This window comes from Hippocampus zosterae, chromosome 4, assembly GCF_025434085.1.
Source record: "Hippocampus zosterae strain Florida chromosome 4, ASM2543408v3, whole genome shotgun sequence".
NCBI classification, from domain to species: Eukaryota; Metazoa; Chordata; class Actinopteri; order Syngnathiformes; family Syngnathidae; genus Hippocampus; species Hippocampus zosterae.
The window spans coordinates 15,980,143-15,998,870 of record NC_067454.1 but is presented as its reverse complement, the minus strand read 5'-3'; the positions used below and the strand labels follow the sequence as shown (position 1 = coordinate 15,998,870).

Sequence of the window (18,728 nt, the reverse complement as noted above, 5' to 3'; positions counted from 1 at the left end):
CCACCTGGAATAACAAATGTGGACACTCTTTTATTTACAAAAACTGAAACAGCTTTCAAGGTTTTTACTATCACATAAAGCAAATGGTATTTCTAACAAGAATAAAAATGACTCTTATCACAGTATGAGCCTCTCAGTGGGGTGGAAGACAAGACTTGCAATTTATCTTTCACATCAGGATGATCACTGTGGAGTGGACAGGATATGAGCTTGGCCACCCGATACTTGACAAGATGACCCAATTGAATATTTTATGTTTTAATGACAACCAAACGACCATTTGTTGTTTCTCTACGCCGACGCAAGTTGACTGCTGCTCAACTTTGCCTATTAGAGGGAAAGCAAGGCTGCAGGCGAGATTGCTTTGGCCTTTCGAGCTCTGATTTTAACCCAGCAACCCATTTTTAGTCACAGCGGGTTACTCAACATCCAGAGTTTGACGCACGCTGGCATGACGTCAGCAGATAAACATTTCTCGGTGCGATCATTAGGAAATGACAAAAGAAGAAGACCCCGGCTGTGAAAGAGGAGCAATCACAAAGGAGACAAGGTTGCCAACCTTGTCGCGGGCTTTGTGGGTTGAGCTGCTGGTGTTCTGTTTTTATTCTTTTATGCTGGGACCCCAAATCTTGTATGAACAGTCCTGAAAATGTTGCTTTTCCCTTCTGCCTGAACATTAAACTACGTATTTACCAAACAACACACTGACCAGCTACATTACCAGCACAAGATTTAAGAGCTGGATCAGAGGCATGTTAAAAAAAAAAATAATAATGCTGCAGTGTCGGACAGATACGGCCCTGTTACAAGTGGCCGAAATGAGTTTTCTCCGCAGGGTGTCCAGGCTCTCCCTTAGAGATAAGGTGAGAAGCTCGGTCATCCGGGAGGGGCTCAGAGTCGAGCCGCTTCTCCTCCACATCGAGAGTAGCCAGATGAGGTGGCTTGGGCATATGATTCGGATGCCTCCTGAGCGCCTCCCCGGTGAGGTGTTCCGGTCATGTCCCACCGGGAGGAGACCCCGAGGAAGACCCAGGACACGCTGGAGAGACTATGTCACCCAGCTTGCCTGGGAACGACTCGGGATCCCCCGGGGAGAGCTGGACGAAGTAGCTAGGGAGAGGGAAGTCTGGGCTTCCCTGCTAAAGCTGTTGCCCCCGCGACCCGGCCCCGGATAAGCGGTAGATGATGGATGGATGGATGGATGTCGGACAGATATTCATTTGACCAATATATTCCTGATTGTAACTGTAATTTAAACCGATCCACTGATGACCAGTGCTGTAAGATAATTGGAGCTGCTAATATTTTTGTTTTTCCTCAATTACTTAGACATGAGAAAACCATATTTGGAAAATAATCTCTCAATGGTTCATTCATCACATGTTCAACTCACAATTGAAAATGCAAAGAGTGACTCATCTAATGAAACATAAACAAAGGAAAAAAAATGTTTTTTTCATAATTTTGGGTGAAGGTAATTGTCATGTCACCACCACCTCGTAATCGTGACACGGACTGATTGTGACCACCCAGCAGCCACCAACATTTTCTCAGAATGTTACATTAAATTTACTTCTTCAGTACACAAAATTATCCGAAATAGTAACCCGATTCCGCTCTTCAGCCCACTAAAATGCAATCTTCCACCCAATCGTCTAGGTCAAAATAATAAACCTAAAAGTTCAAACAATCTGCTCAAAAATCCTCAAACAAGTGGGTTCTGAAAACAACCTTGCATTTTTTTTAGTTTATGAATGCGGAAAATGAATGGAGAATTAAACGAGCACCATGAACGTGACCCGAACGTGACCAACGTGTGATCATTTGCACTTTTAATGATACCGAGCCTGTCCTAATTCATCTTGGAAAGATTCTTATGCAATGTGGAAATTGTACACTCGTTATTGGTATTTTTGGACTCAGGAGGGAAGCAGAGGCATTATGACATGCATATATTGTGTAACACTATCAATACGAGATGCTTAAATTACCATGGGTGGTTTTTTTTTTTCTCGTTCTGCATTTTAACACACCAGATTTCTATCTTTGGGTTCATGGAGTGTTTAGGAACACAGTTCCTTTGAAAAATCCCAAAAGAAACGCTATTGGAAATGGACTGAACTGGAATCAATAAACTCCCACAGTGGCATTGTTGCTTCTGTCATCCCTTGAGGATGTCTTCTCTCATTCTCTGACACAAAGGGTTACCTTACGCCTGCAATTCCGTTTTTCATCCAACTCCTGGGCATTCATTTTTATGTCAGTCGATCGAGTATCGAAGATTTTGAATATCATTTTGATGGCGAGGCCTCAAATCTATAAATGAATTCTTTACATTTCAGGCGGAGGTTTGGAACTGCGGGTAGTTTCCATCAATTTTAAACATGTATCCTGTTCAAGGTCTTGGGGAAACTGGAGCAAATCCTAACTGACTGAGGCCAAAAGCTCGACTGCACCTCGGACTGGTCGCCAATCAATTACAGAGCACGTTGAAACAAACAGCACTTATACACCTACAGTCACTGAATGGGAATCCACCTCACACCGGCTGCACAAATGTCCGCTGTGACTCCCATTTCACCCTCAGTCTGCCTTGTCATTAGTCTGTGCATTTAGTTCGCTTTCCGTTCACTTATTGTCCATTCATCATTGTATATACCGGTAGTAGTGTGTTTTTGTCATCTCATCTGTCTTACTCATGTCCCTCGCTTCATCCTTGTTCTCCTAAATTTCCTTCTATAGCCTTAACACAGTCATCCATCTTTCAATAATACTATATACACTGGAAAGCACCCAGTCCTGATCTCTTGGCTTACATGGCCCCTTCATTTGCTCTTCAATTTTCCCTGTTTCTGCTTTTCAGTTTATAGGGCCACTAAACGCCATGTCAGGCCAAGTCATCTTCTCCATCAGCTCCTGCCTTGGTTGATCACCTCGTGGCTGTCAACACCTGGCACTGCATTATCGCTTTTTGTTTTCTGGACCTAACACTAATATCCTGAAGGAGTTTTTCTTCAGAGTTGTTTGTCTGATAGGCATTCCTGTCAACTCATACGGTTTAGCCATAGTTCATACGGATTTTATAAGGAGTTTTTGCTCTTTATAAGGATTTTTTTTGGTAGTTTATACAGGTTGGCACTCCGAAAAGTTGACAGGTATGGATAGGGGAAAGGAAGAGTAAGTGAAAAAAAAAAGCTTGGTTTTCATGGTACCATATTTTCCTCACAAAAGGCGCACTTAAAAGCCTAGCATTTTCTTAAAAGCTCACAGCGTGCCTTAAAATCCGATGCGCCTTGTGTATGGTCATTACGGTAATATGACGACCCGCAAAATGGCTCCTTGCTCAAGACATGCTGACAATGCAGAGTTCAAACTTACGGCGATCGGTTACGCAGTGGAACACAGAAATCGAGCAGCGGCAAGAGAATTCAACGTTAACCAGTCATTGTTATAACTTGCTGTTGGTTAAGTGAACGGTGTTGCTGTTTTATTAAATATGTTTTAATGACATCTGATCGTCGCTATATAAATCAGGGTGTAGTGTAGTGTAGTATTCTTTTGGCATTTCCTTGAGCGTAGCTTCATCTAGTGGATGCATTGTAGATTGCGTCTTATAATGCTCTCCGTCCAATATATGAAAAAAAAAATACAAAATAGGCCATTCATTGAAGGTGCGCTTCATAATCCAGTGCGTCTTTTAGTGTGGAAAATACGGTATGCCACTTATTTTAGTGGTCGGCGCCTCACCAGCTTGTTCCATGTAAAAACACCACAGGATGGCCTTTACTTCAAATTGCAAGGTGAGTACAGATGGGTGTAAAAACACAGACGTGGAAGGGTTGTTTTGTCTGAGTTGGCAGAGGCCTGTTATCAGCGAAACAACCTGTCAGCTTTTCATCAATCGTCCATCAAAACTCGCCGCCTCACAATCTCTCCTAAACATCATCCATCAAGCCACACTGGCTGAATTAGATACTGTTGCTACCCACACAAACACTCGCTCACTCACAAGTGCACACATACAGACAAATCAAATCAATGGCTACCTTCCTCCACATCGGGAAGCTCTGCACACAGTGGGTGGCCTGTGGAGGAGTCCACCCACTCACAGGATATTCAATTGCAAGCGTGGACAAATACATCAGCTCTCTCTCTCTATTGTGTCCATGGTCGCCTGGGATCCACTACATTTACACATGCAAGATCCATCAATGTGTACACCTACATGTGTGCTACCAACACAAAAACATACACAAAAAGCATTCTCACTCGGTCCAAAACAAACAAACAAAAAAAAAACATGGATTTTTCACCAAGCGAAAAGGCTCTAAGTATGAATGGATTAAGGCGCGGACCCACTGTCCTCAGTTTGTGCGGCTCAGGAATGATGATGAAACAAACTTGTCACTTGTTGCTAAGCGACCAATAAAAGTAGTCTGGTGCCTTTTCCCAAGTGGTTTAGACAACCAAACTAACAATGCTTCAGATTTTAGATTCAGATATTTATCAACAACTGTGTTTGTGTGTGTCACTGTTTTTCATTTTATCAGAACATACTCCAGCACCAGATCGTTGATGCTTCCGCAGCCTTTCATAACGTGAAAAAAAATAATCATTTTAGGGTAGGGTGAGAAGAGACTATTAATCCCAGAGCAAACACTGTATCCTTCATGTTAGACATTGGGCAAACCCCACTTTTTGGACAGTGGGGAAATATCTCAAATGTATCAAAAAGCAGCTCGCTGTCTGTTCTTCCCAAGGCATCTTGGTAGGAAGGTGTTAGTGTCTATTGTATGTCTACTGCAAACCCTTTATATTTCATTATGTGGCAGCTTCTGTCCTTGACTTACAGCACAGTGGTTTTATCGAGATACTAGCCATTGTTTGGATGATTATTTGCTTTGGCGTGCCAGGAAAATTCATAGATATGAGGTCTGTATGGTGGCAAAGAACTCGATTCAACTCACTTCACAACAAGGCGCAGTTTGTCAGATAATTCTTCAAAGAGAGGCTGCAAGCTGTTTAAAAAAAGCAACTCCCGGTTCAATATTACTGTCAAACTAAACATAAAACACAACAACATAACTTTGCCTTGAATTCTGCTAGTTTAATGCTAGCGCATAATGGGAAAAGCCATAGACGGGCTAATGACTAGCATCCAAGTGATGTCATGTTACAATGGATATTTAAACACACCTGATGAAGCAACGCAAGTAAACAGACAACATAAAAATACTCACAGGCATATAAATCCTCTGCAAAACATGACTGATATTATGGCAGCTATTACTGTATGTCGCTTGTCATAGCTGTGAAGGTTCTCTTTGCTTCTGCCTGCATGGCAGTACGGTAGCACACTGCCGCTGGTGGCCAAGTCACACTCACCAGAAGTAGCTGCAATTAATCATGATGCACAAATTGTTTAAAACTGCTTTCTATCAAGCTGTTCTAGTAATTTATGCTTTTATGAAGTGCAACAATCGTGCTATTTTTCTAATTAAAAACACTATAAAAAATCTGTTTTGCTGAGGAACGAGATAAATTTGTTGCGTCATGTTTTTGGGGGCGAGCACCTGGCAGAGGCCGTTTACAGTGGATATAAGTTACTCGCCCCTGTAACAAATGTCAAGTTTTTGTGATGTAAAAAAAATGAAAAAAAATAAATGATTTCAAAACTTTTTTATTTACCTCTAAAGTGTACAACTCAAACAAATTAAAAACAAATCTTCTTTTACTATCCACTGTAGCAGTGCAAACGCCAAACAATGCTGGTGTGTAACCAGAGCTTGATACGAGCCCGACTGATGATGTGTGATTGTGGACATTTGACATGAGTTCAGAAATTCCAGGCCCGCTTGGATGTTGTACATCGTATATACATTGTCTGTGTGCTCTTTTTAAGCAATGATTTGTTGTTGCCAGGCTCGCCGTACTTCTTGGAAGGCTAAATTTCGATGAATCATGTCCCAGTGTCATGCACGTGTAGTTCAATCAAGTGGTTTCTAAAGAATGGACTCCAGGCTGGCCTTTATGTTCCGAGTGGTATTTTTTTATATGAAAAAAAAGAGTGGCAAGGACCATTTACGAAGTCAGCGGGTTAGCGTTGACACACATCACCTCTTCCCTATATATAGTCTCCAATTCACACGCCAACCTAATGATGACAAGCGGTACAGACAATAGATGAATGCCTATGTATGTATGAGAATGTTCATTTTCAATTTTTTTTAACTCTTACTGTGGAACCCTTGTATATTTTTTTTTGTGCAAAACTGAACATAACGGAAATAATATCATCTTTCCAGTGATTGTGGGAGACATTTTGTACCTGTAGCCCTGCACTAATTGCTTCAGGTGTGCAGTTGATTGTGCAAATGGCAGCAAGAAGCTGCGGGGCGACCTCCCGACGCTGCGAACGTCAGCCCGTATCTTGAACGCACCACTTTTTTGGGGGGTGGGCAGGGGGGACGTTTCGCTTCTAAAATGTCTTGGTGAGGGCAAAACATGAACGCCTCAATTAACTTCTCCAGCGTGGACTTTGACGCGCAAAGGACGGCGCAGCTTCACCACCGTTCCGTCAAGGTGAGCGTCATCATCGTTCTGGGGGTGATGATCACTTTGGGGAACATCGCGGTCCTCCTGGTGATCACGTCCTCCGTTGCCGGCTGGTCGAGGAGCTCCCGCTACTTCCTGCTCTCCCTGACGGCCGCGGACTCCGCCTTCGGGCTGCTGGTCATGCCCTTGAACCTGTGGGTGAGTCTCCTCAAGGACTACACGAACGGGCCCGACCGGCTGTGTCACCTGGTGGCCTTTTGCAACGCTACCGTGTACTCCACGTGCATGTACACGCTGGCCGCTATCAGCTTGGAGAGGTACATCGCGGTGCTCTACCCCCTCAAATACTCGTCCATGATGACCAGGAGGCGGACTTTGCTCCTGATCGCCTTCTCCTGGTGCTTCCCACCCTGCCTCCTGGTGCCGATATGCTTCCCGGATGGCATCATCCAGGTCCACTTCTCCACCGCCTCGCTGGTCTGCAACCCGTCCTACTCCAGTAACGTGGGTTACTCGCTGAGTTTGGCCTCTTTCATCTTCTTCCCGTGCTCCGCCGTCATGGCTTACGCCAACACGAGAGTGTGGTGCGCCGCCCGGAGACAGAGCCGCAAACTGCGCCAGTTCGAGCGCGCGCACCGGAGGAGACACAACGTGGCCTCCAGGGTGCTGGTGCCCGTCATGGCTGCCTACTTCACTTGCTGGACGCCGTGCATGGCAGCGATGATCTACAACGGTAAGCAGCGATGTAAAACTCACTCAATCTGAAAATAGATTCGAAGCGTTCCGAAGCATTGGCATACCTGTCAACTTTTCGGAGCGCCAACCTGTATAAACTACCAAAAAGAAAAATCCTTATAAAGAGCAAAAAATCCTTAGACCATACCAAGGCATTTTATGTCAAAATAACGGCACCGAACCCCCTCCCCAAGAAATTTTCAATGATATTTATTGTAGATCTCCATAATACAATGTCTGGTTAATGTCTAATCATCATTCTACATAGTGGCATTACTGTGTTCAGAGTTGTATTCCGGAAATGAAAGCATATGAGTAGACGAGCACCGTTCTGGGCAAAAGCCAACAGAACTACCTCTCCCACCACGGGCGGGTGATAGGGTGCCTTGCCCGCCTAACAAGATACTTTCACCCCCTCTTTTGAGGTACTCATCTTTAAAATGATTAATTATGCAAAAACATTTGTCTATTAAATCTTGTTGATGGCTGTGACACGTTTTGGGGCAATTATGAAACAACAGTGGAGTTGCCACAATAGGGAGGTACGGTATCTGCATGTGTAATACAGAGTTGAATAAAAGGAAGAGGAAAGTGTGCACATCTCTTTGGAAAATCTGATCACATGACGTTTTGCCATTGTTCCGGACCAGCCTTTGTGCACTTTCCTAAACGTGTACCTTTTATTCTTATTCACATTTTTTATTCCTGCAGGTGCTGATATTTTGGACATGACTTTCTCACATTGTCACTCTTGGGGCCTAGTTTATCTTCAAGAGTTTGTAGTTGTGATTGATGAGTGAGTCGCTTGTGGATTGTCCTGCAGTCTTTGAGAAAAGATTCTTTGAAAGCCTGTAGCGATTACCTACTTTTACCAGGAACATGATATTTAACAAGAGCCAGTGAAAGTTTTAGGAGGAGACGGCAAGTACAAAGTAAGCTGGGCTGTTATTGACATGCTCCCATCTTAGATTTCCGAGTTCCTTGGAGAAATGGTCCTATTCGATATTTGTGAAGGCGAGTTGACTTTGGATGACTTGATTGTAAATCATGCTTTTGCACCCTTTTTATTTGGTCGAATGGCTCTTTTTATGGGCACCTGGGCACGAATACACTGATTTTGAAGACCAGCTTTATGAATTGTGCCCTTTTGGAAATGTTCTCATCGGCTTCAGCCATTTTGCTGTTGTGCTGTAATCAAGATTGAATGTAGACTTAATGCTGAGTATTTTTAGAAATGAAGAACTTTTCCCAAAGAGGCTTGCCATTAATCTGTTATCCAGAAAAATCCCCGCAAAGCTCAGTCTTAAATGTATGCATCTGGTTACCTTAAGTGGGGCATTGCGCTTGGAACATATAATAATAATAATAATACATCACATTTGTAAGCGCCTTTCACAACACTCAAGGACACTGTACAGCCAAGACCAATAGTAAAACACAGATAAAATAATAAATAAAGATTCTGAACACACCAATCATGAAGCAAGAGGGACTTGGGGGGGGGGGGTTGCTGGGAGAGGGGGGTGGCAACTATCTCTAATGTTCATGTTCTCGGTTTTTGTCAAACAAATTTCCCTTTAACAAATGTGACAAATTTTGACTGATCAGACTTAAAAGGCAGAAAAATAGCAAGAAAGCCCACAAAATAGCATGTTAAAACTATAAGAGATGGAGTTACCCCGCGAGGGACTGAAGCTGCAATAATCGAACCATAATAAATCAAATAAACTGTACTCCTGTGTGCTCATTCGTGCCGTTTTCTCGCGCAGCCCTGTCGGGTAGCTCCGTTCCAGAGTGGGTCGAATTTGTGGTGGTTTGGCTGCCAACGTCCAACGGTTTCCTCAACTGCATCTTCTACTTTTGGATCAACAAAAGCTTCCGACAGAAATTCTACCTCATCGCGCATAGACTAGCTCACGCTCTCTGCCCGCCACTGCTCAACACTCTGGGATGCTGCAGACCATCCGTGATTCCGTTTGGCTCGGGCTTCCTGGATGACAATCGAGTCCATGAGCGCTCATCCAGCGTTTCCTCCACCTGCACGCTCATGTCCTTAGCCTAGCGGCTCTGAGAAGTGCCATACAGGCATGGCAGAGGACTTGTGTTTTTATGACTGAAGCTACTTCACTGGTTAATGCATTCAAAGTGGGCTTGAGTTGAGATGTAAATGGCTCGCACCAGATCTGCCCTCTAAAATATCACTGGATTAATTTTGTCTTTGTTTTATTTCCTTTTATGAACATGCGGTCAAAAGATATTGTTCTGTTTATAACTCCTGTGGTATTTTTTGTTGTTGTTGTTGTTGCTTGTCTATTAGTTTTGTTTTACCTCCCAACTGGCCCCCAGTGTTGAAGGGTTTGAATGCACTGTCAGCAAACACCTCTTAAACCAACTTTCGGACGTTTTCGAGTAACACTCCGGCCTGCCCAGCACAACTGTCTCTGTGACACGTTGCGACATATTTCATATTTCTAATGTCGGATTCTGCTCGGAGTCGATTAATTTGCGCACGTGTGTGACTCCGAGCACACTGGCTCGTCGCCATCCACCTCTTCCTTATTTTTAAACGCGAGAATGGAAAGTGTTGACATATAACAGCTGGGAGAGGTTAACCTTTAAGTTGTGCCGTTTGAGCGTATGCAAGGAGAAAAGTAATTAAGCAGTGACACTGTTGAAAGGTCACCGCGGCCGTGCTGCCAGAAAATAACTTGGATAACTTCTGAGGTTGTTTGTTTTGCTGTGAAGCGCTTCATCTGTCATTTTGCCAACGGAAGCCTCTTCAGAGTGACGTCCGCAGTGAACGCTGCTTGTAAAGCAAGCGGAGGTGTCCCTTTTGAGCTATTTAATGCCATGTATTTTAGCCTTTGCTTTGTGCCGCGCCTTCATGGGGGAGACATGGGGGGGGGGGGGGTAATCATATTGTGAATTCCAAAATGTCCCAAGTTTCATGTCAGATTTTTCTTTGAATTACAGTATTTTGGATTGTGAAATAAGAGATTTTTTTGAGAATATATGGGTTATGAATAATCTAAGAAATAAAGCGTTATGCCTTTTGTACTGCGCGAGCTGCTTTGTCGGACAAAATACTGCATTGTCTGCAGGTTCTATATCGCAATGACGCAACAGCAAAACAAAATGCATTACGCCCCAAATGAGAGCAAACTGTTAAAGAAAAGAAAAAAACATATCGTGGCACTGCACCAACATTGAATTGTTTTTTGCCTTGGCCCTTGCTCCATCCCAATCCAAAGTTTTATGGAAATCAGCAAAGTACTTTCATCGATATCTTGCCCACAATATAATAAAGAACAAACTAACTTTTTTTCCCATTACCACTTATCAGTTTGGGCTTGGCAGTGTTCTGCGCTTTCCGAGTGCTATTATTCATCATTTGTTTTTGTGGCAGGAAAGCAAAGTGAAAAGTGCTTTTCGTTTTCCTGCAAACACTGTTCCTTCCATCTGGAGCGGAGCGATGAATTCAGGAGCTTGTAATTAAATTTCTGTAAAATTCTGAAGAGTTTAATCGAACCACTTGCATTGAAATTGTCCCGGTAGGCCGACACCCTTAATAATCTGAGAAGAATATGTGATGTTTAAATGAGGACCAATGGTGGAGGAAAATGAGAAAGTCAGCTGTGCAGTGGTATAAAGTGCATGCGGAGCAACTTATCATTTTCAAACTTTTGATCTGTTTGGTACTCACAACTATCATTGAAAAACTGTTTCCTTAAACACTCAATCCAATGAAATGTGCGGCAATGCAATACAATATATTGCAATAGCTGTTTAGAAAATTCTGCCTTTACATAAATTGGAAAAAAAAAACAATCTCTAAAAATGGTCTTCCTTTTAACAGCAAATTGTCAAATGTGAAAAAGCGGCTAAGATCTAGATCCAAGATTATCTCCTATTGTTTAGTTCAACTTCAAGTTTGAAGCAATTGTTATTTATGGTCACCGACACGAAAGAAAAGGGCTGGAACAGTACATGAGATTCCCGATTATTACCGTAAGTTTTTCAACTCTTATTAACTGCGCAACAATGATAAAACATCTCAACCATCTTCAGTGGATTGGCCGTTTCCTTTCCTATCCTTCATGTTTTTTAAAAACGTTTTATTGTTTGTTGTTACTTGCACTTTGTCAATTTTTGTTGTCTTTAAAATTCACCTTCGTTTCAATTCGATTTTCAATTCCCAATTCTGATATAATTCTATTTAAAAACAATCTTTTTTTCAATACTGACTTTATCACCAAAAATGTTGTCCAACCCTTTCAGGGACAAAGGTTACTACAGTGGACAGTTTATTGTGTTGTCAGGTTACAGGTTATCATTATTGGTGCATGAAAGGGCTAACATCAACATTTAGTCCTTGTTACAAACAGTTGGATGTTGGATAATTATTTGAGATGCTCCAGAGTGTGACTGAGTCCTTGAGCTGCTCCCTCCTGGTAATGGTGGAAAATGGAATTGTTGCATGCATTGCTGAACCCTTTGATGTCAAGGGAGCTACACTTTTCGTGTTGTTGTAGAGTGCCAAGTTCCAGCTTCGGTGACACCGAAGGTGACTCGGCAGGAAAGCATTCTGAATTCTTTTTAACTGACCTCCTAGTCCTTCAGGGGGAAAGTGGCTTGTTTTAGTGAAGCTTTTAGGCGGCTGTAAAAGCTTTTAGAACACTCCTGGGGGATTTCTCAGTGGACAGAAGATCTGTCAGGCTCCTCTTCACGTGGGTGTGTCTTGAACTACCGAGTCCTCAAGTGCAAATGTGAAATATCAGCTTAACATCGGTCCGCACAAAAACTAATCATGGTGAGCGTGTATATCCTGTGAAGTTGACCTTTCAAAGATCACACCCCACCCCTCCATCTCTAAGTGTTTTTCCAGGCATTTGAAATCTCTGCTGCAACCAGCCCCCCAGGACAGATGTGCATTAGCAGCCTCGCCAATAGTTGCAATAATTGACAGGCTCTCGTGTTCAGATGAGAGCTTCATAGTCTCCCACAGGTGCTCTCGGACAGGGAGGCATCATTCTGGTCACTGGTCACAGTCATCCCCGCTGACATGGATGAAAGTAATGAGCACAAATTAGATACTAAATGTAAAACAATTGAACCGTGTGTGTGTTCATTATGCTGTTTTTCAATAACACAGGTGCTGTCATCTCACTACAGACGGTCAGTAAAAATTAAGTGCCAATTGTAGTCTTCTTCAGGGTGTAACATCATTTCAACCGCGTGCGATGTCCTTGCGTGTATTATGTGCCCACTGATTGTACCTGCCGTTTCCATTTGAGTGTGTTTGACGAACATGTTCAGGTTACAGTATTTATTGAGAAGCTCAACACATTGAGCTGATAACGCCCCTTTGTGTCCAGAGTGAATATGGCAGTACAAGCTCACTGCTTTGTATGTAATAACAATACTAGTCATGCATCAGATTTATATATTCTAAGGTTTATGAACCACCAAAGTAACAAAAGAGTTTTGGCCCCCTAATTAATGAATGAATAATCAGTCAGGGTTAGAGCTAGTTACCCCTGAATCTGGATTCATCATCTGTCTTAGTCTTCATTTTTATGAAAGAGAGAATCTGCAACATATATCAAAATTAGATGGATGGGTGACATTTTGACCTCTAGACAGTAACTATGTACGCATCTTACCCCCCCCCCCCCATAGACCCATCAAATTTCGATTGACGGTTGATGACCGGCCTCCATGACATTTGTTGCTACTTATGTCGAATTATAGGATCGATGAGTGAAGATTTGCCTTGATGTCACTTTGGGTGCTATTTCGGACAAACGAGGATGGATGATTGACCCATTTCGACTTGCACAACACAATAACAATTAGGAGGGAACAAATCAACAACAACAAAAAACAACAAAGTTCTTTCTTTTTCATTATGTCTGTGAAGATTCACTGCTACCAAGAGACCAGAAATCTATAAAGACTGAATTGAGGCCACTGGAATCTTCTTTTTTGGTGACATTGTTGTTTTCAAAAATGACTTGGGCAATTCTGCTACTAGGCTAACAATACGTAAACCTCCTACGTATCTATATTTATGCACGTGTGTGGATGTAATCGAGTTTTTACACATTTTCCATCACAGATAATGAGTTGATTTCAATCTGTGAAAATGTCAATCGGTCAGTCGTATTCAAAGTTGTGTGGACATGGGTCTCACAGAATTAAAAGGTGCTGAATATATTTGTGTAATATTTATTTTCATCAGGTTTTCAATGGCATGAGATGGCAAATAAAAGCAAACAAAAGCTGTCAGCATAGAAAAAAGTCAACTTCTGCTTCTGCAACTGGTATAATCATGTGGAAGCAGTAATAAATCATAACCCAATTTCTGAAACGGTGCAGATTCATGGGCAGATAAAGGGTTTCCAATCCACAGGTAGACAATGTTTCAATTGTGTCATATAAAGAAAAAAAAGACAGTGATGTACAATTTGCAACTGAATGGGTTTTTTTTTTTTAAACTAAACTGAGAAACCAGATTCCTGATATTTTTCATATTTCGTGTTGAACATATCCTTTGCAGACGGAAGGAATTTAAATTGATGCAACTTACTCAGCAGCTGCCAGTACAATTCACCAAAAATATTTGGGACGGGTCAGTGAGACGTGCTTTAAGAGGAATACCCATTTTGACAAGAGAACAACAATAAGACAAACCCTACTTATTAATTGTAGTCTTCCTTGACAAGCATAGATTTGCAATGGATTTCACTATTTTCGGGGAAATAGGAAAACAACTGATGCACTGTAATGCCATTTATTAGGTTGTGCTTAAACTGATCCATGATGGATGCAATCAAGTCTGACATCAGATCGATGCCATTGAACTGAAGCGGTAATTCATTATTTTCTCTCCGGACCGGATAAATGAATAAAAAAACGACACATTTTTAGTTTACGATGATCCTGATTAGATTGAAAATCTTGATGCAGTTTCCTCCTGTGTTGAAGTTTTTGACTGTTTCTTCAAAGCGGCCAAATACAATCAACATAGACCAAACAGAGTCAAACAGATGCATAGTTAAGTAAAATGATAAGGAGAGGAAAGAAAGATGTGATGAAACCCGGAGGCAGTGAGGTTAATAGTCTCTCCTTGACTGCTGGACTTGGTGGATGATGACTCGAGGACAGACGAACAATTGCCGTCCTCCCTCTCTACCGCGAGACCGTTCAAGGGGTAAACTGTGCGAGGTGGTTTTGGTCAAACATTTCAAGGCCTCAAAATGAAGAGAATGGGATCAAATGGGAATATTGGCACTCAAGATGACATGTAGAAGCGATACAAGATGCCAATGAGGGTGGCAGCAATGGCCGGTATCATCCATGTGGTCCAGGAGTTGCTGAGGTCGGGGGAGAAAGCACATCAACATCTTCAGAATATGGAACATTCATCAATGGTGATAATGTCATCAACATTACATCACTTCCAGCAGCCATTTTACTTCCCTTCAGATATCTAGTACAGTGTAGCATATCTACGTATTCTATAGTCCAGAAGAAATTTTGATGACTGACCATGACTCTTCTGTAGTGACGTTTACATCCTGCAGCAGCAAACGGAAAATAAAAACAAAGACATGAGTAAATTAGGTTTGTTTTATAACTCTAAAGTTAAACCGTTAAGACTTCTGTTCTTACCTTTGGCTTTTCATTTTTTCTGTCATCCTGCAAAGACAATCGGTCCATTTAAAAATTGCTGGTGGCAGACAACTTCAGAAAATGTGCTCATTACAAAACCCACTGCACAGAACGGCCACAACTTTACATGACTGTATAATCTAACGTGAACCAAGAGCTGTATGAAAAGGATCAGGAAGTAATCATTAAAAGGGGACTCAGGACAGTTCTCAGTGTTTGTTTTTTGTTTTTTTTAAATCCACCATTCTCACGGTGGTTGAACGGTGTTTGTTTTTTCTTCGTTCTTCTTTCTACCCACATTCTTGCTGCTGGAGGCTGTAAATTTCCCCAGTGTGGGACAAATAAAGGATATATTATCTTATCAAGGAAGACCAACCTATCAGAGAGAGAATGCATGACCAACGAGCTGTCGATCATTTACCCTGTACACTCATAGCCTTATGCATGATGTAGCAGGATTAATTTTCTTCTGCGTGGTAACAGAATGAAAACAAACACTGACTGTCAAAGCCAATAAAAGTTGTAGTTTACCATGTGAAGCTCCCCAATGCAGAACTGCTGCAGCATCTCTCTGGCATCTGTGGAGTGACCCACATCCTCAAAGCTCTCCGTTGCATCTGCACCGGCCTGCTCCAGCAACACTTCCTCACCTCCTGGATGCTACAAACACATACACAAAACAAAAATAAAATCTTGCAATAGGGCCACTATTTGACATTTCTCTCTATTAGTCTCAAAATAACAATTTGGTGTCTGTCTGTTCATCAATGTGGTCTCATTTTATTATAATGACCCTCACACAAGATCAAAACATCAATTAATATGAAAAGCCTGTTTATCTACTTAAATTGCACTGCACTTATCTAGGTATATACAAAATAAAAATCCGTGTATACACTAATCACCGGTACAGTATTTTGTTATGTAAATTTATTATGCACCATTAAGTTAATGTCAATTGACGTTACAAAGTTTATTTAAACGTCTGTTTAATAGATCAAGTTGCAAACTGTAATAAACGGTGCGTCAGTTACGTCCACTGTTGTAAATTGCACTTTTACCTGCAATACGAACTAACGTAACCTTGTTTGGGCACAACGTGTAGGTTGCGCGTGCGCGGTTTGCAGTTTGAACGGCCAATAGGTTAGCACGTCAGCGTATGACGCAGAGAATACTTAGCTACTTCCAGGAAGTAGCTTTGGCCGAAATTACGAGACTCGAAGCAAAGCGTAAAGTAACGATGCAACTATACAGTTAAGTCTTTATTGTCACATATGCTCTATGTACAACATACAGCACAGATGAAATTTCTTTCATCTCGGCTACAGTGCAAACATGCAGTGCATTGAAAACACACACAGCTAAAAATAAGGGCAGCGAAACTGAACAGCATTAAAAAACGACATAGCCGTATCACGAAAATACTTTTATCAACTTTCAAAGCTGAGCCTTACCTCTTCGAGGAAACTCGTGACGTCATAAACTTTATCGTGGATAATGAGCCATGTGTCGTTGCTCATATTATGGACTTGTATATCTTCTAATGTGTAGTACTTGATATCGTCATTTAGACTTTTGCATTTTTCTTCACCCTTAGCAGGTCTGTCTTCGTTTGTTGGGTTGCCGATAATTTCCTCACCCATTTTTTGTTCGGCTGCAACAAAAACAGATTTCGCGACTGAGCGGCTCTTCAATTTTGATTCTGAAAACCAGGGGTTGACTCCAAGCCAGCAGCTTCGTTTGAATTGCACTTCTAATACGGAAAAAACGTTAAATATCGTAGAAGGATAACAATATAAACTTTCGTTGCAAAACAATTCTGTACACTAAAAGCACCTCAAGTCCGAACGCCCTCGGACATCAGCAGATAAGAGACTTGGCCAATGACATCCGTGCTATTTGGCAACCAGAAGCAACCTCCACGGCTAGCCAATCAAATCGTGGCGTACAAGGTGAAAACCAATCAAATTCAAGTACTTGACACATCACATGACCTAAATTGTCAAAATTGCGCTGCTGCAACGCATACGTGTTATGCGAGGTTGCAGTGACATTGGCACCAAATTTTCATTTGTGTGCGATTATTGTAATTTGGTGGTATAATGTTCACAATGAGAAAAAGTGGATGTAGTCGAAATATATAGCTCATTTCTGCAATAACAATTTGAAATTGATGTGTTGATCGGCCCAACATTGCAAAACGTCTGAATACCTTGTGACATTCTGATGAAATAAAGAACACAAATTACTACTACTACTACTACTACTACTAATACATGTTATTGATAGTTTTCCCCAGGTGAGTTTTTCCCTCTGCTAACATTTATTAATCTGCATTCTGTTTTTTTAAATATGTTTTTTTATTTTATATTTATTGTTATCACAAATAATAATAGTTGACAAAAGTCAAGATGGCGCCCGAGTAGGCAGCCGTCAGCAAGAGCTCTCATGAGCCTTGCTTTTTTTTTGTTTTTGTGTTTCTTTTGTCACTTTGTGTTTGTTGTTACGTCGTGTGGACTTGATGTGGACCTTTTTCAGCATTTTTTGGCCACGACATTCATCAAGGAGGACTCTGTGCTTGGTGGTTGCGCCTTCTCGGCAGCATGGGTATACCAGCACTGTTTTTGACTGGAGGAATGTCGGCACCATTTGACTGTCGTTGCTGGACAGCCCCGGGGCGCTTGTGTCTTGCGCCTGTAATGGGCAGCATTTTTCACAGCCCCGCTTTGTTCAGCGGAGAGATCGGTGCTGTTGAACGGTCTGCAGCTGGATGGATGGAGGTCTTGAGGAGCCGACGATGAGAAGAAAGGAGCGGATGCGGATTTGGAGCTGGGAGTCGCGGCTTGGAGTTTGAAGCGGATTATGTGGGACAGGAGAAGTGAACTAATCTCTTTTCGTCAATGGACGCTACAGCTTTTTGTTTGCTTTCAAAACTTTGCTTGTAGCAGACGTGTGCACATTTTTCAGCATGATGTCTCTGATCCACTGGTGAAAGGACACTTTGATCCTCTCCTCTTTCATCTAGAACTGCTTCAGACAACAAAGTGTATGCAGAAAATTGATGAAGATTGAACGACTGTCTGTGTCCTATGTGTTGTCTTGTGTTATTTTGACTTCAAAATGGCGCCGCGAGAGTGGCTGCCTTTCCAGCAGCTCCTTTATTTTGTTGTTCTACTTCTTACTTTCATAACTTTGCTGCTGTGAATTGCGAATTTCTCCATTGTGAGACTAATAAAGGTTTTTCTTATCTTTTTCTTATCTTAACACATTATTGATGATTACAAACAAAAGACTACAAAGAAAATTTGGCTGCTTATGTAAGCATGATGAAGCAGAGCATGACGACTCGTCTGACGAGATAGTCATAAAATTCTCATACTGTAATGATTTACAGATTAGAAATAGGTGGATACACTGTGAGGTTCTTGTGCGGCTAACTTTGGAGTTTATAGAAATAGACAATTGCCAGAAATCATCCTAAACACTGGAATCCTTTTAACCACGCCTCTGGCGAAATCAGGAAAATAGCTCTTTCGGGTTCTCCCTTATTTAACATTATCCATCATTTTTGCATCATGCAGGGCCGATGCACCATTGAAACGTTTTGGTTGTGGTATTCTATTGTGTGGGGAGTACAGTATTGGTGTTATTGGACTTCTGCCGTTTGTCTATGATGCTACATCCACCAGGAGCTTCACCCTGGCACGGAGAGAGCGAGCCAATGTCCTTCTGGGGAAGAATGCATTCCAGAAGAGATATGAATA

At 41.9% G+C, this 18,728-nt stretch overlaps 2 protein-coding genes and 1 long non-coding RNA gene across 4 annotated transcripts; 2 read left to right on the top strand and 1 right to left on the bottom strand.

Moving 5' to 3' along the window:
* The first annotated feature begins 6,417 nt into the window (after nucleotides 1-6,417).
* Nucleotides 6,418-13,889, top strand: zgc:162592 (uncharacterized protein LOC561993 homolog). Of its 2 annotated transcripts, none has more exons than XM_052063802.1 (2): nucleotides 6,418-7,288; nucleotides 9,060-13,889. In XM_052063802.1, the coding sequence occupies exons 1-2, from the start codon at nucleotides 6,505-6,507 to the stop codon at nucleotides 9,350-9,352; spliced, it is 1,077 nt and encodes a 358-aa protein (XP_051919762.1). In that variant the 5' UTR covers nucleotides 6,418-6,504; the 3' UTR covers nucleotides 9,353-13,889. The 2 variants fall into 2 exon arrangements, with proteins under 2 accessions (XP_051919762.1, XP_051919763.1); XM_052063803.1 differs by lacking the exon at nucleotides 9,060-13,889 and adding an exon at nucleotides 8,002-8,659.
* On the bottom strand, nucleotides 13,499-16,862 carry LOC127599683 (cytochrome b5). Its single transcript, XM_052063812.1, has 5 exons — nucleotides 16,419-16,862; nucleotides 15,496-15,624; nucleotides 14,965-14,991; nucleotides 14,842-14,870; nucleotides 13,499-14,666 (listed from the first exon to the last, which is right to left on the bottom strand). The coding sequence occupies exons 1-5, from the start codon at nucleotides 16,605-16,607 to the stop codon at nucleotides 14,585-14,587; spliced, it is 456 nt and encodes a 151-aa protein (XP_051919772.1). The 5' UTR covers nucleotides 16,608-16,862; the 3' UTR covers nucleotides 13,499-14,584.
* Nucleotides 14,666-15,580, top strand: LOC127599689 (uncharacterized). Its single transcript, XR_007962164.1, has 2 exons — nucleotides 14,666-15,216; nucleotides 15,331-15,580. It is a non-coding gene; the product is annotated as an uncharacterized LOC127599689 (long non-coding RNA).
* Nucleotides 16,863-18,728: the final 1,866 nt, after the last annotated feature.

Coding starts and splice junctions, on each gene's coding strand:
- LOC127599683 (XM_052063812.1), bottom strand. CDS start 16,607: ATGGGTGAGGAAATTATCGGCAACCCAACAAACGAAGACAGACCTGCT. Junction 14,992..15,495: donor GCATTGGGGAGCTTCACATG/GTAAACTACAAC, acceptor TTGTCTTTGCAG/GATGACAGAAAAAATGAAAA. Junction 14,667..14,841: donor GTCACTACAGAAGAGTCATG/GTCAGTCATCAA, acceptor CCCCGACCTCAG/CAACTCCTGGACCACATGGA.
- zgc:162592 (XM_052063802.1), top strand. CDS start 6,505: ATGAACGCCTCAATTAACTTCTCCAGCGTGGACTTTGACGCGCAAAGG. Junction 7,289..9,059: donor GGCAGCGATGATCTACAACG/GTAAGCAGCGAT, acceptor TTTCTCGCGCAG/CCCTGTCGGGTAGCTCCGTT.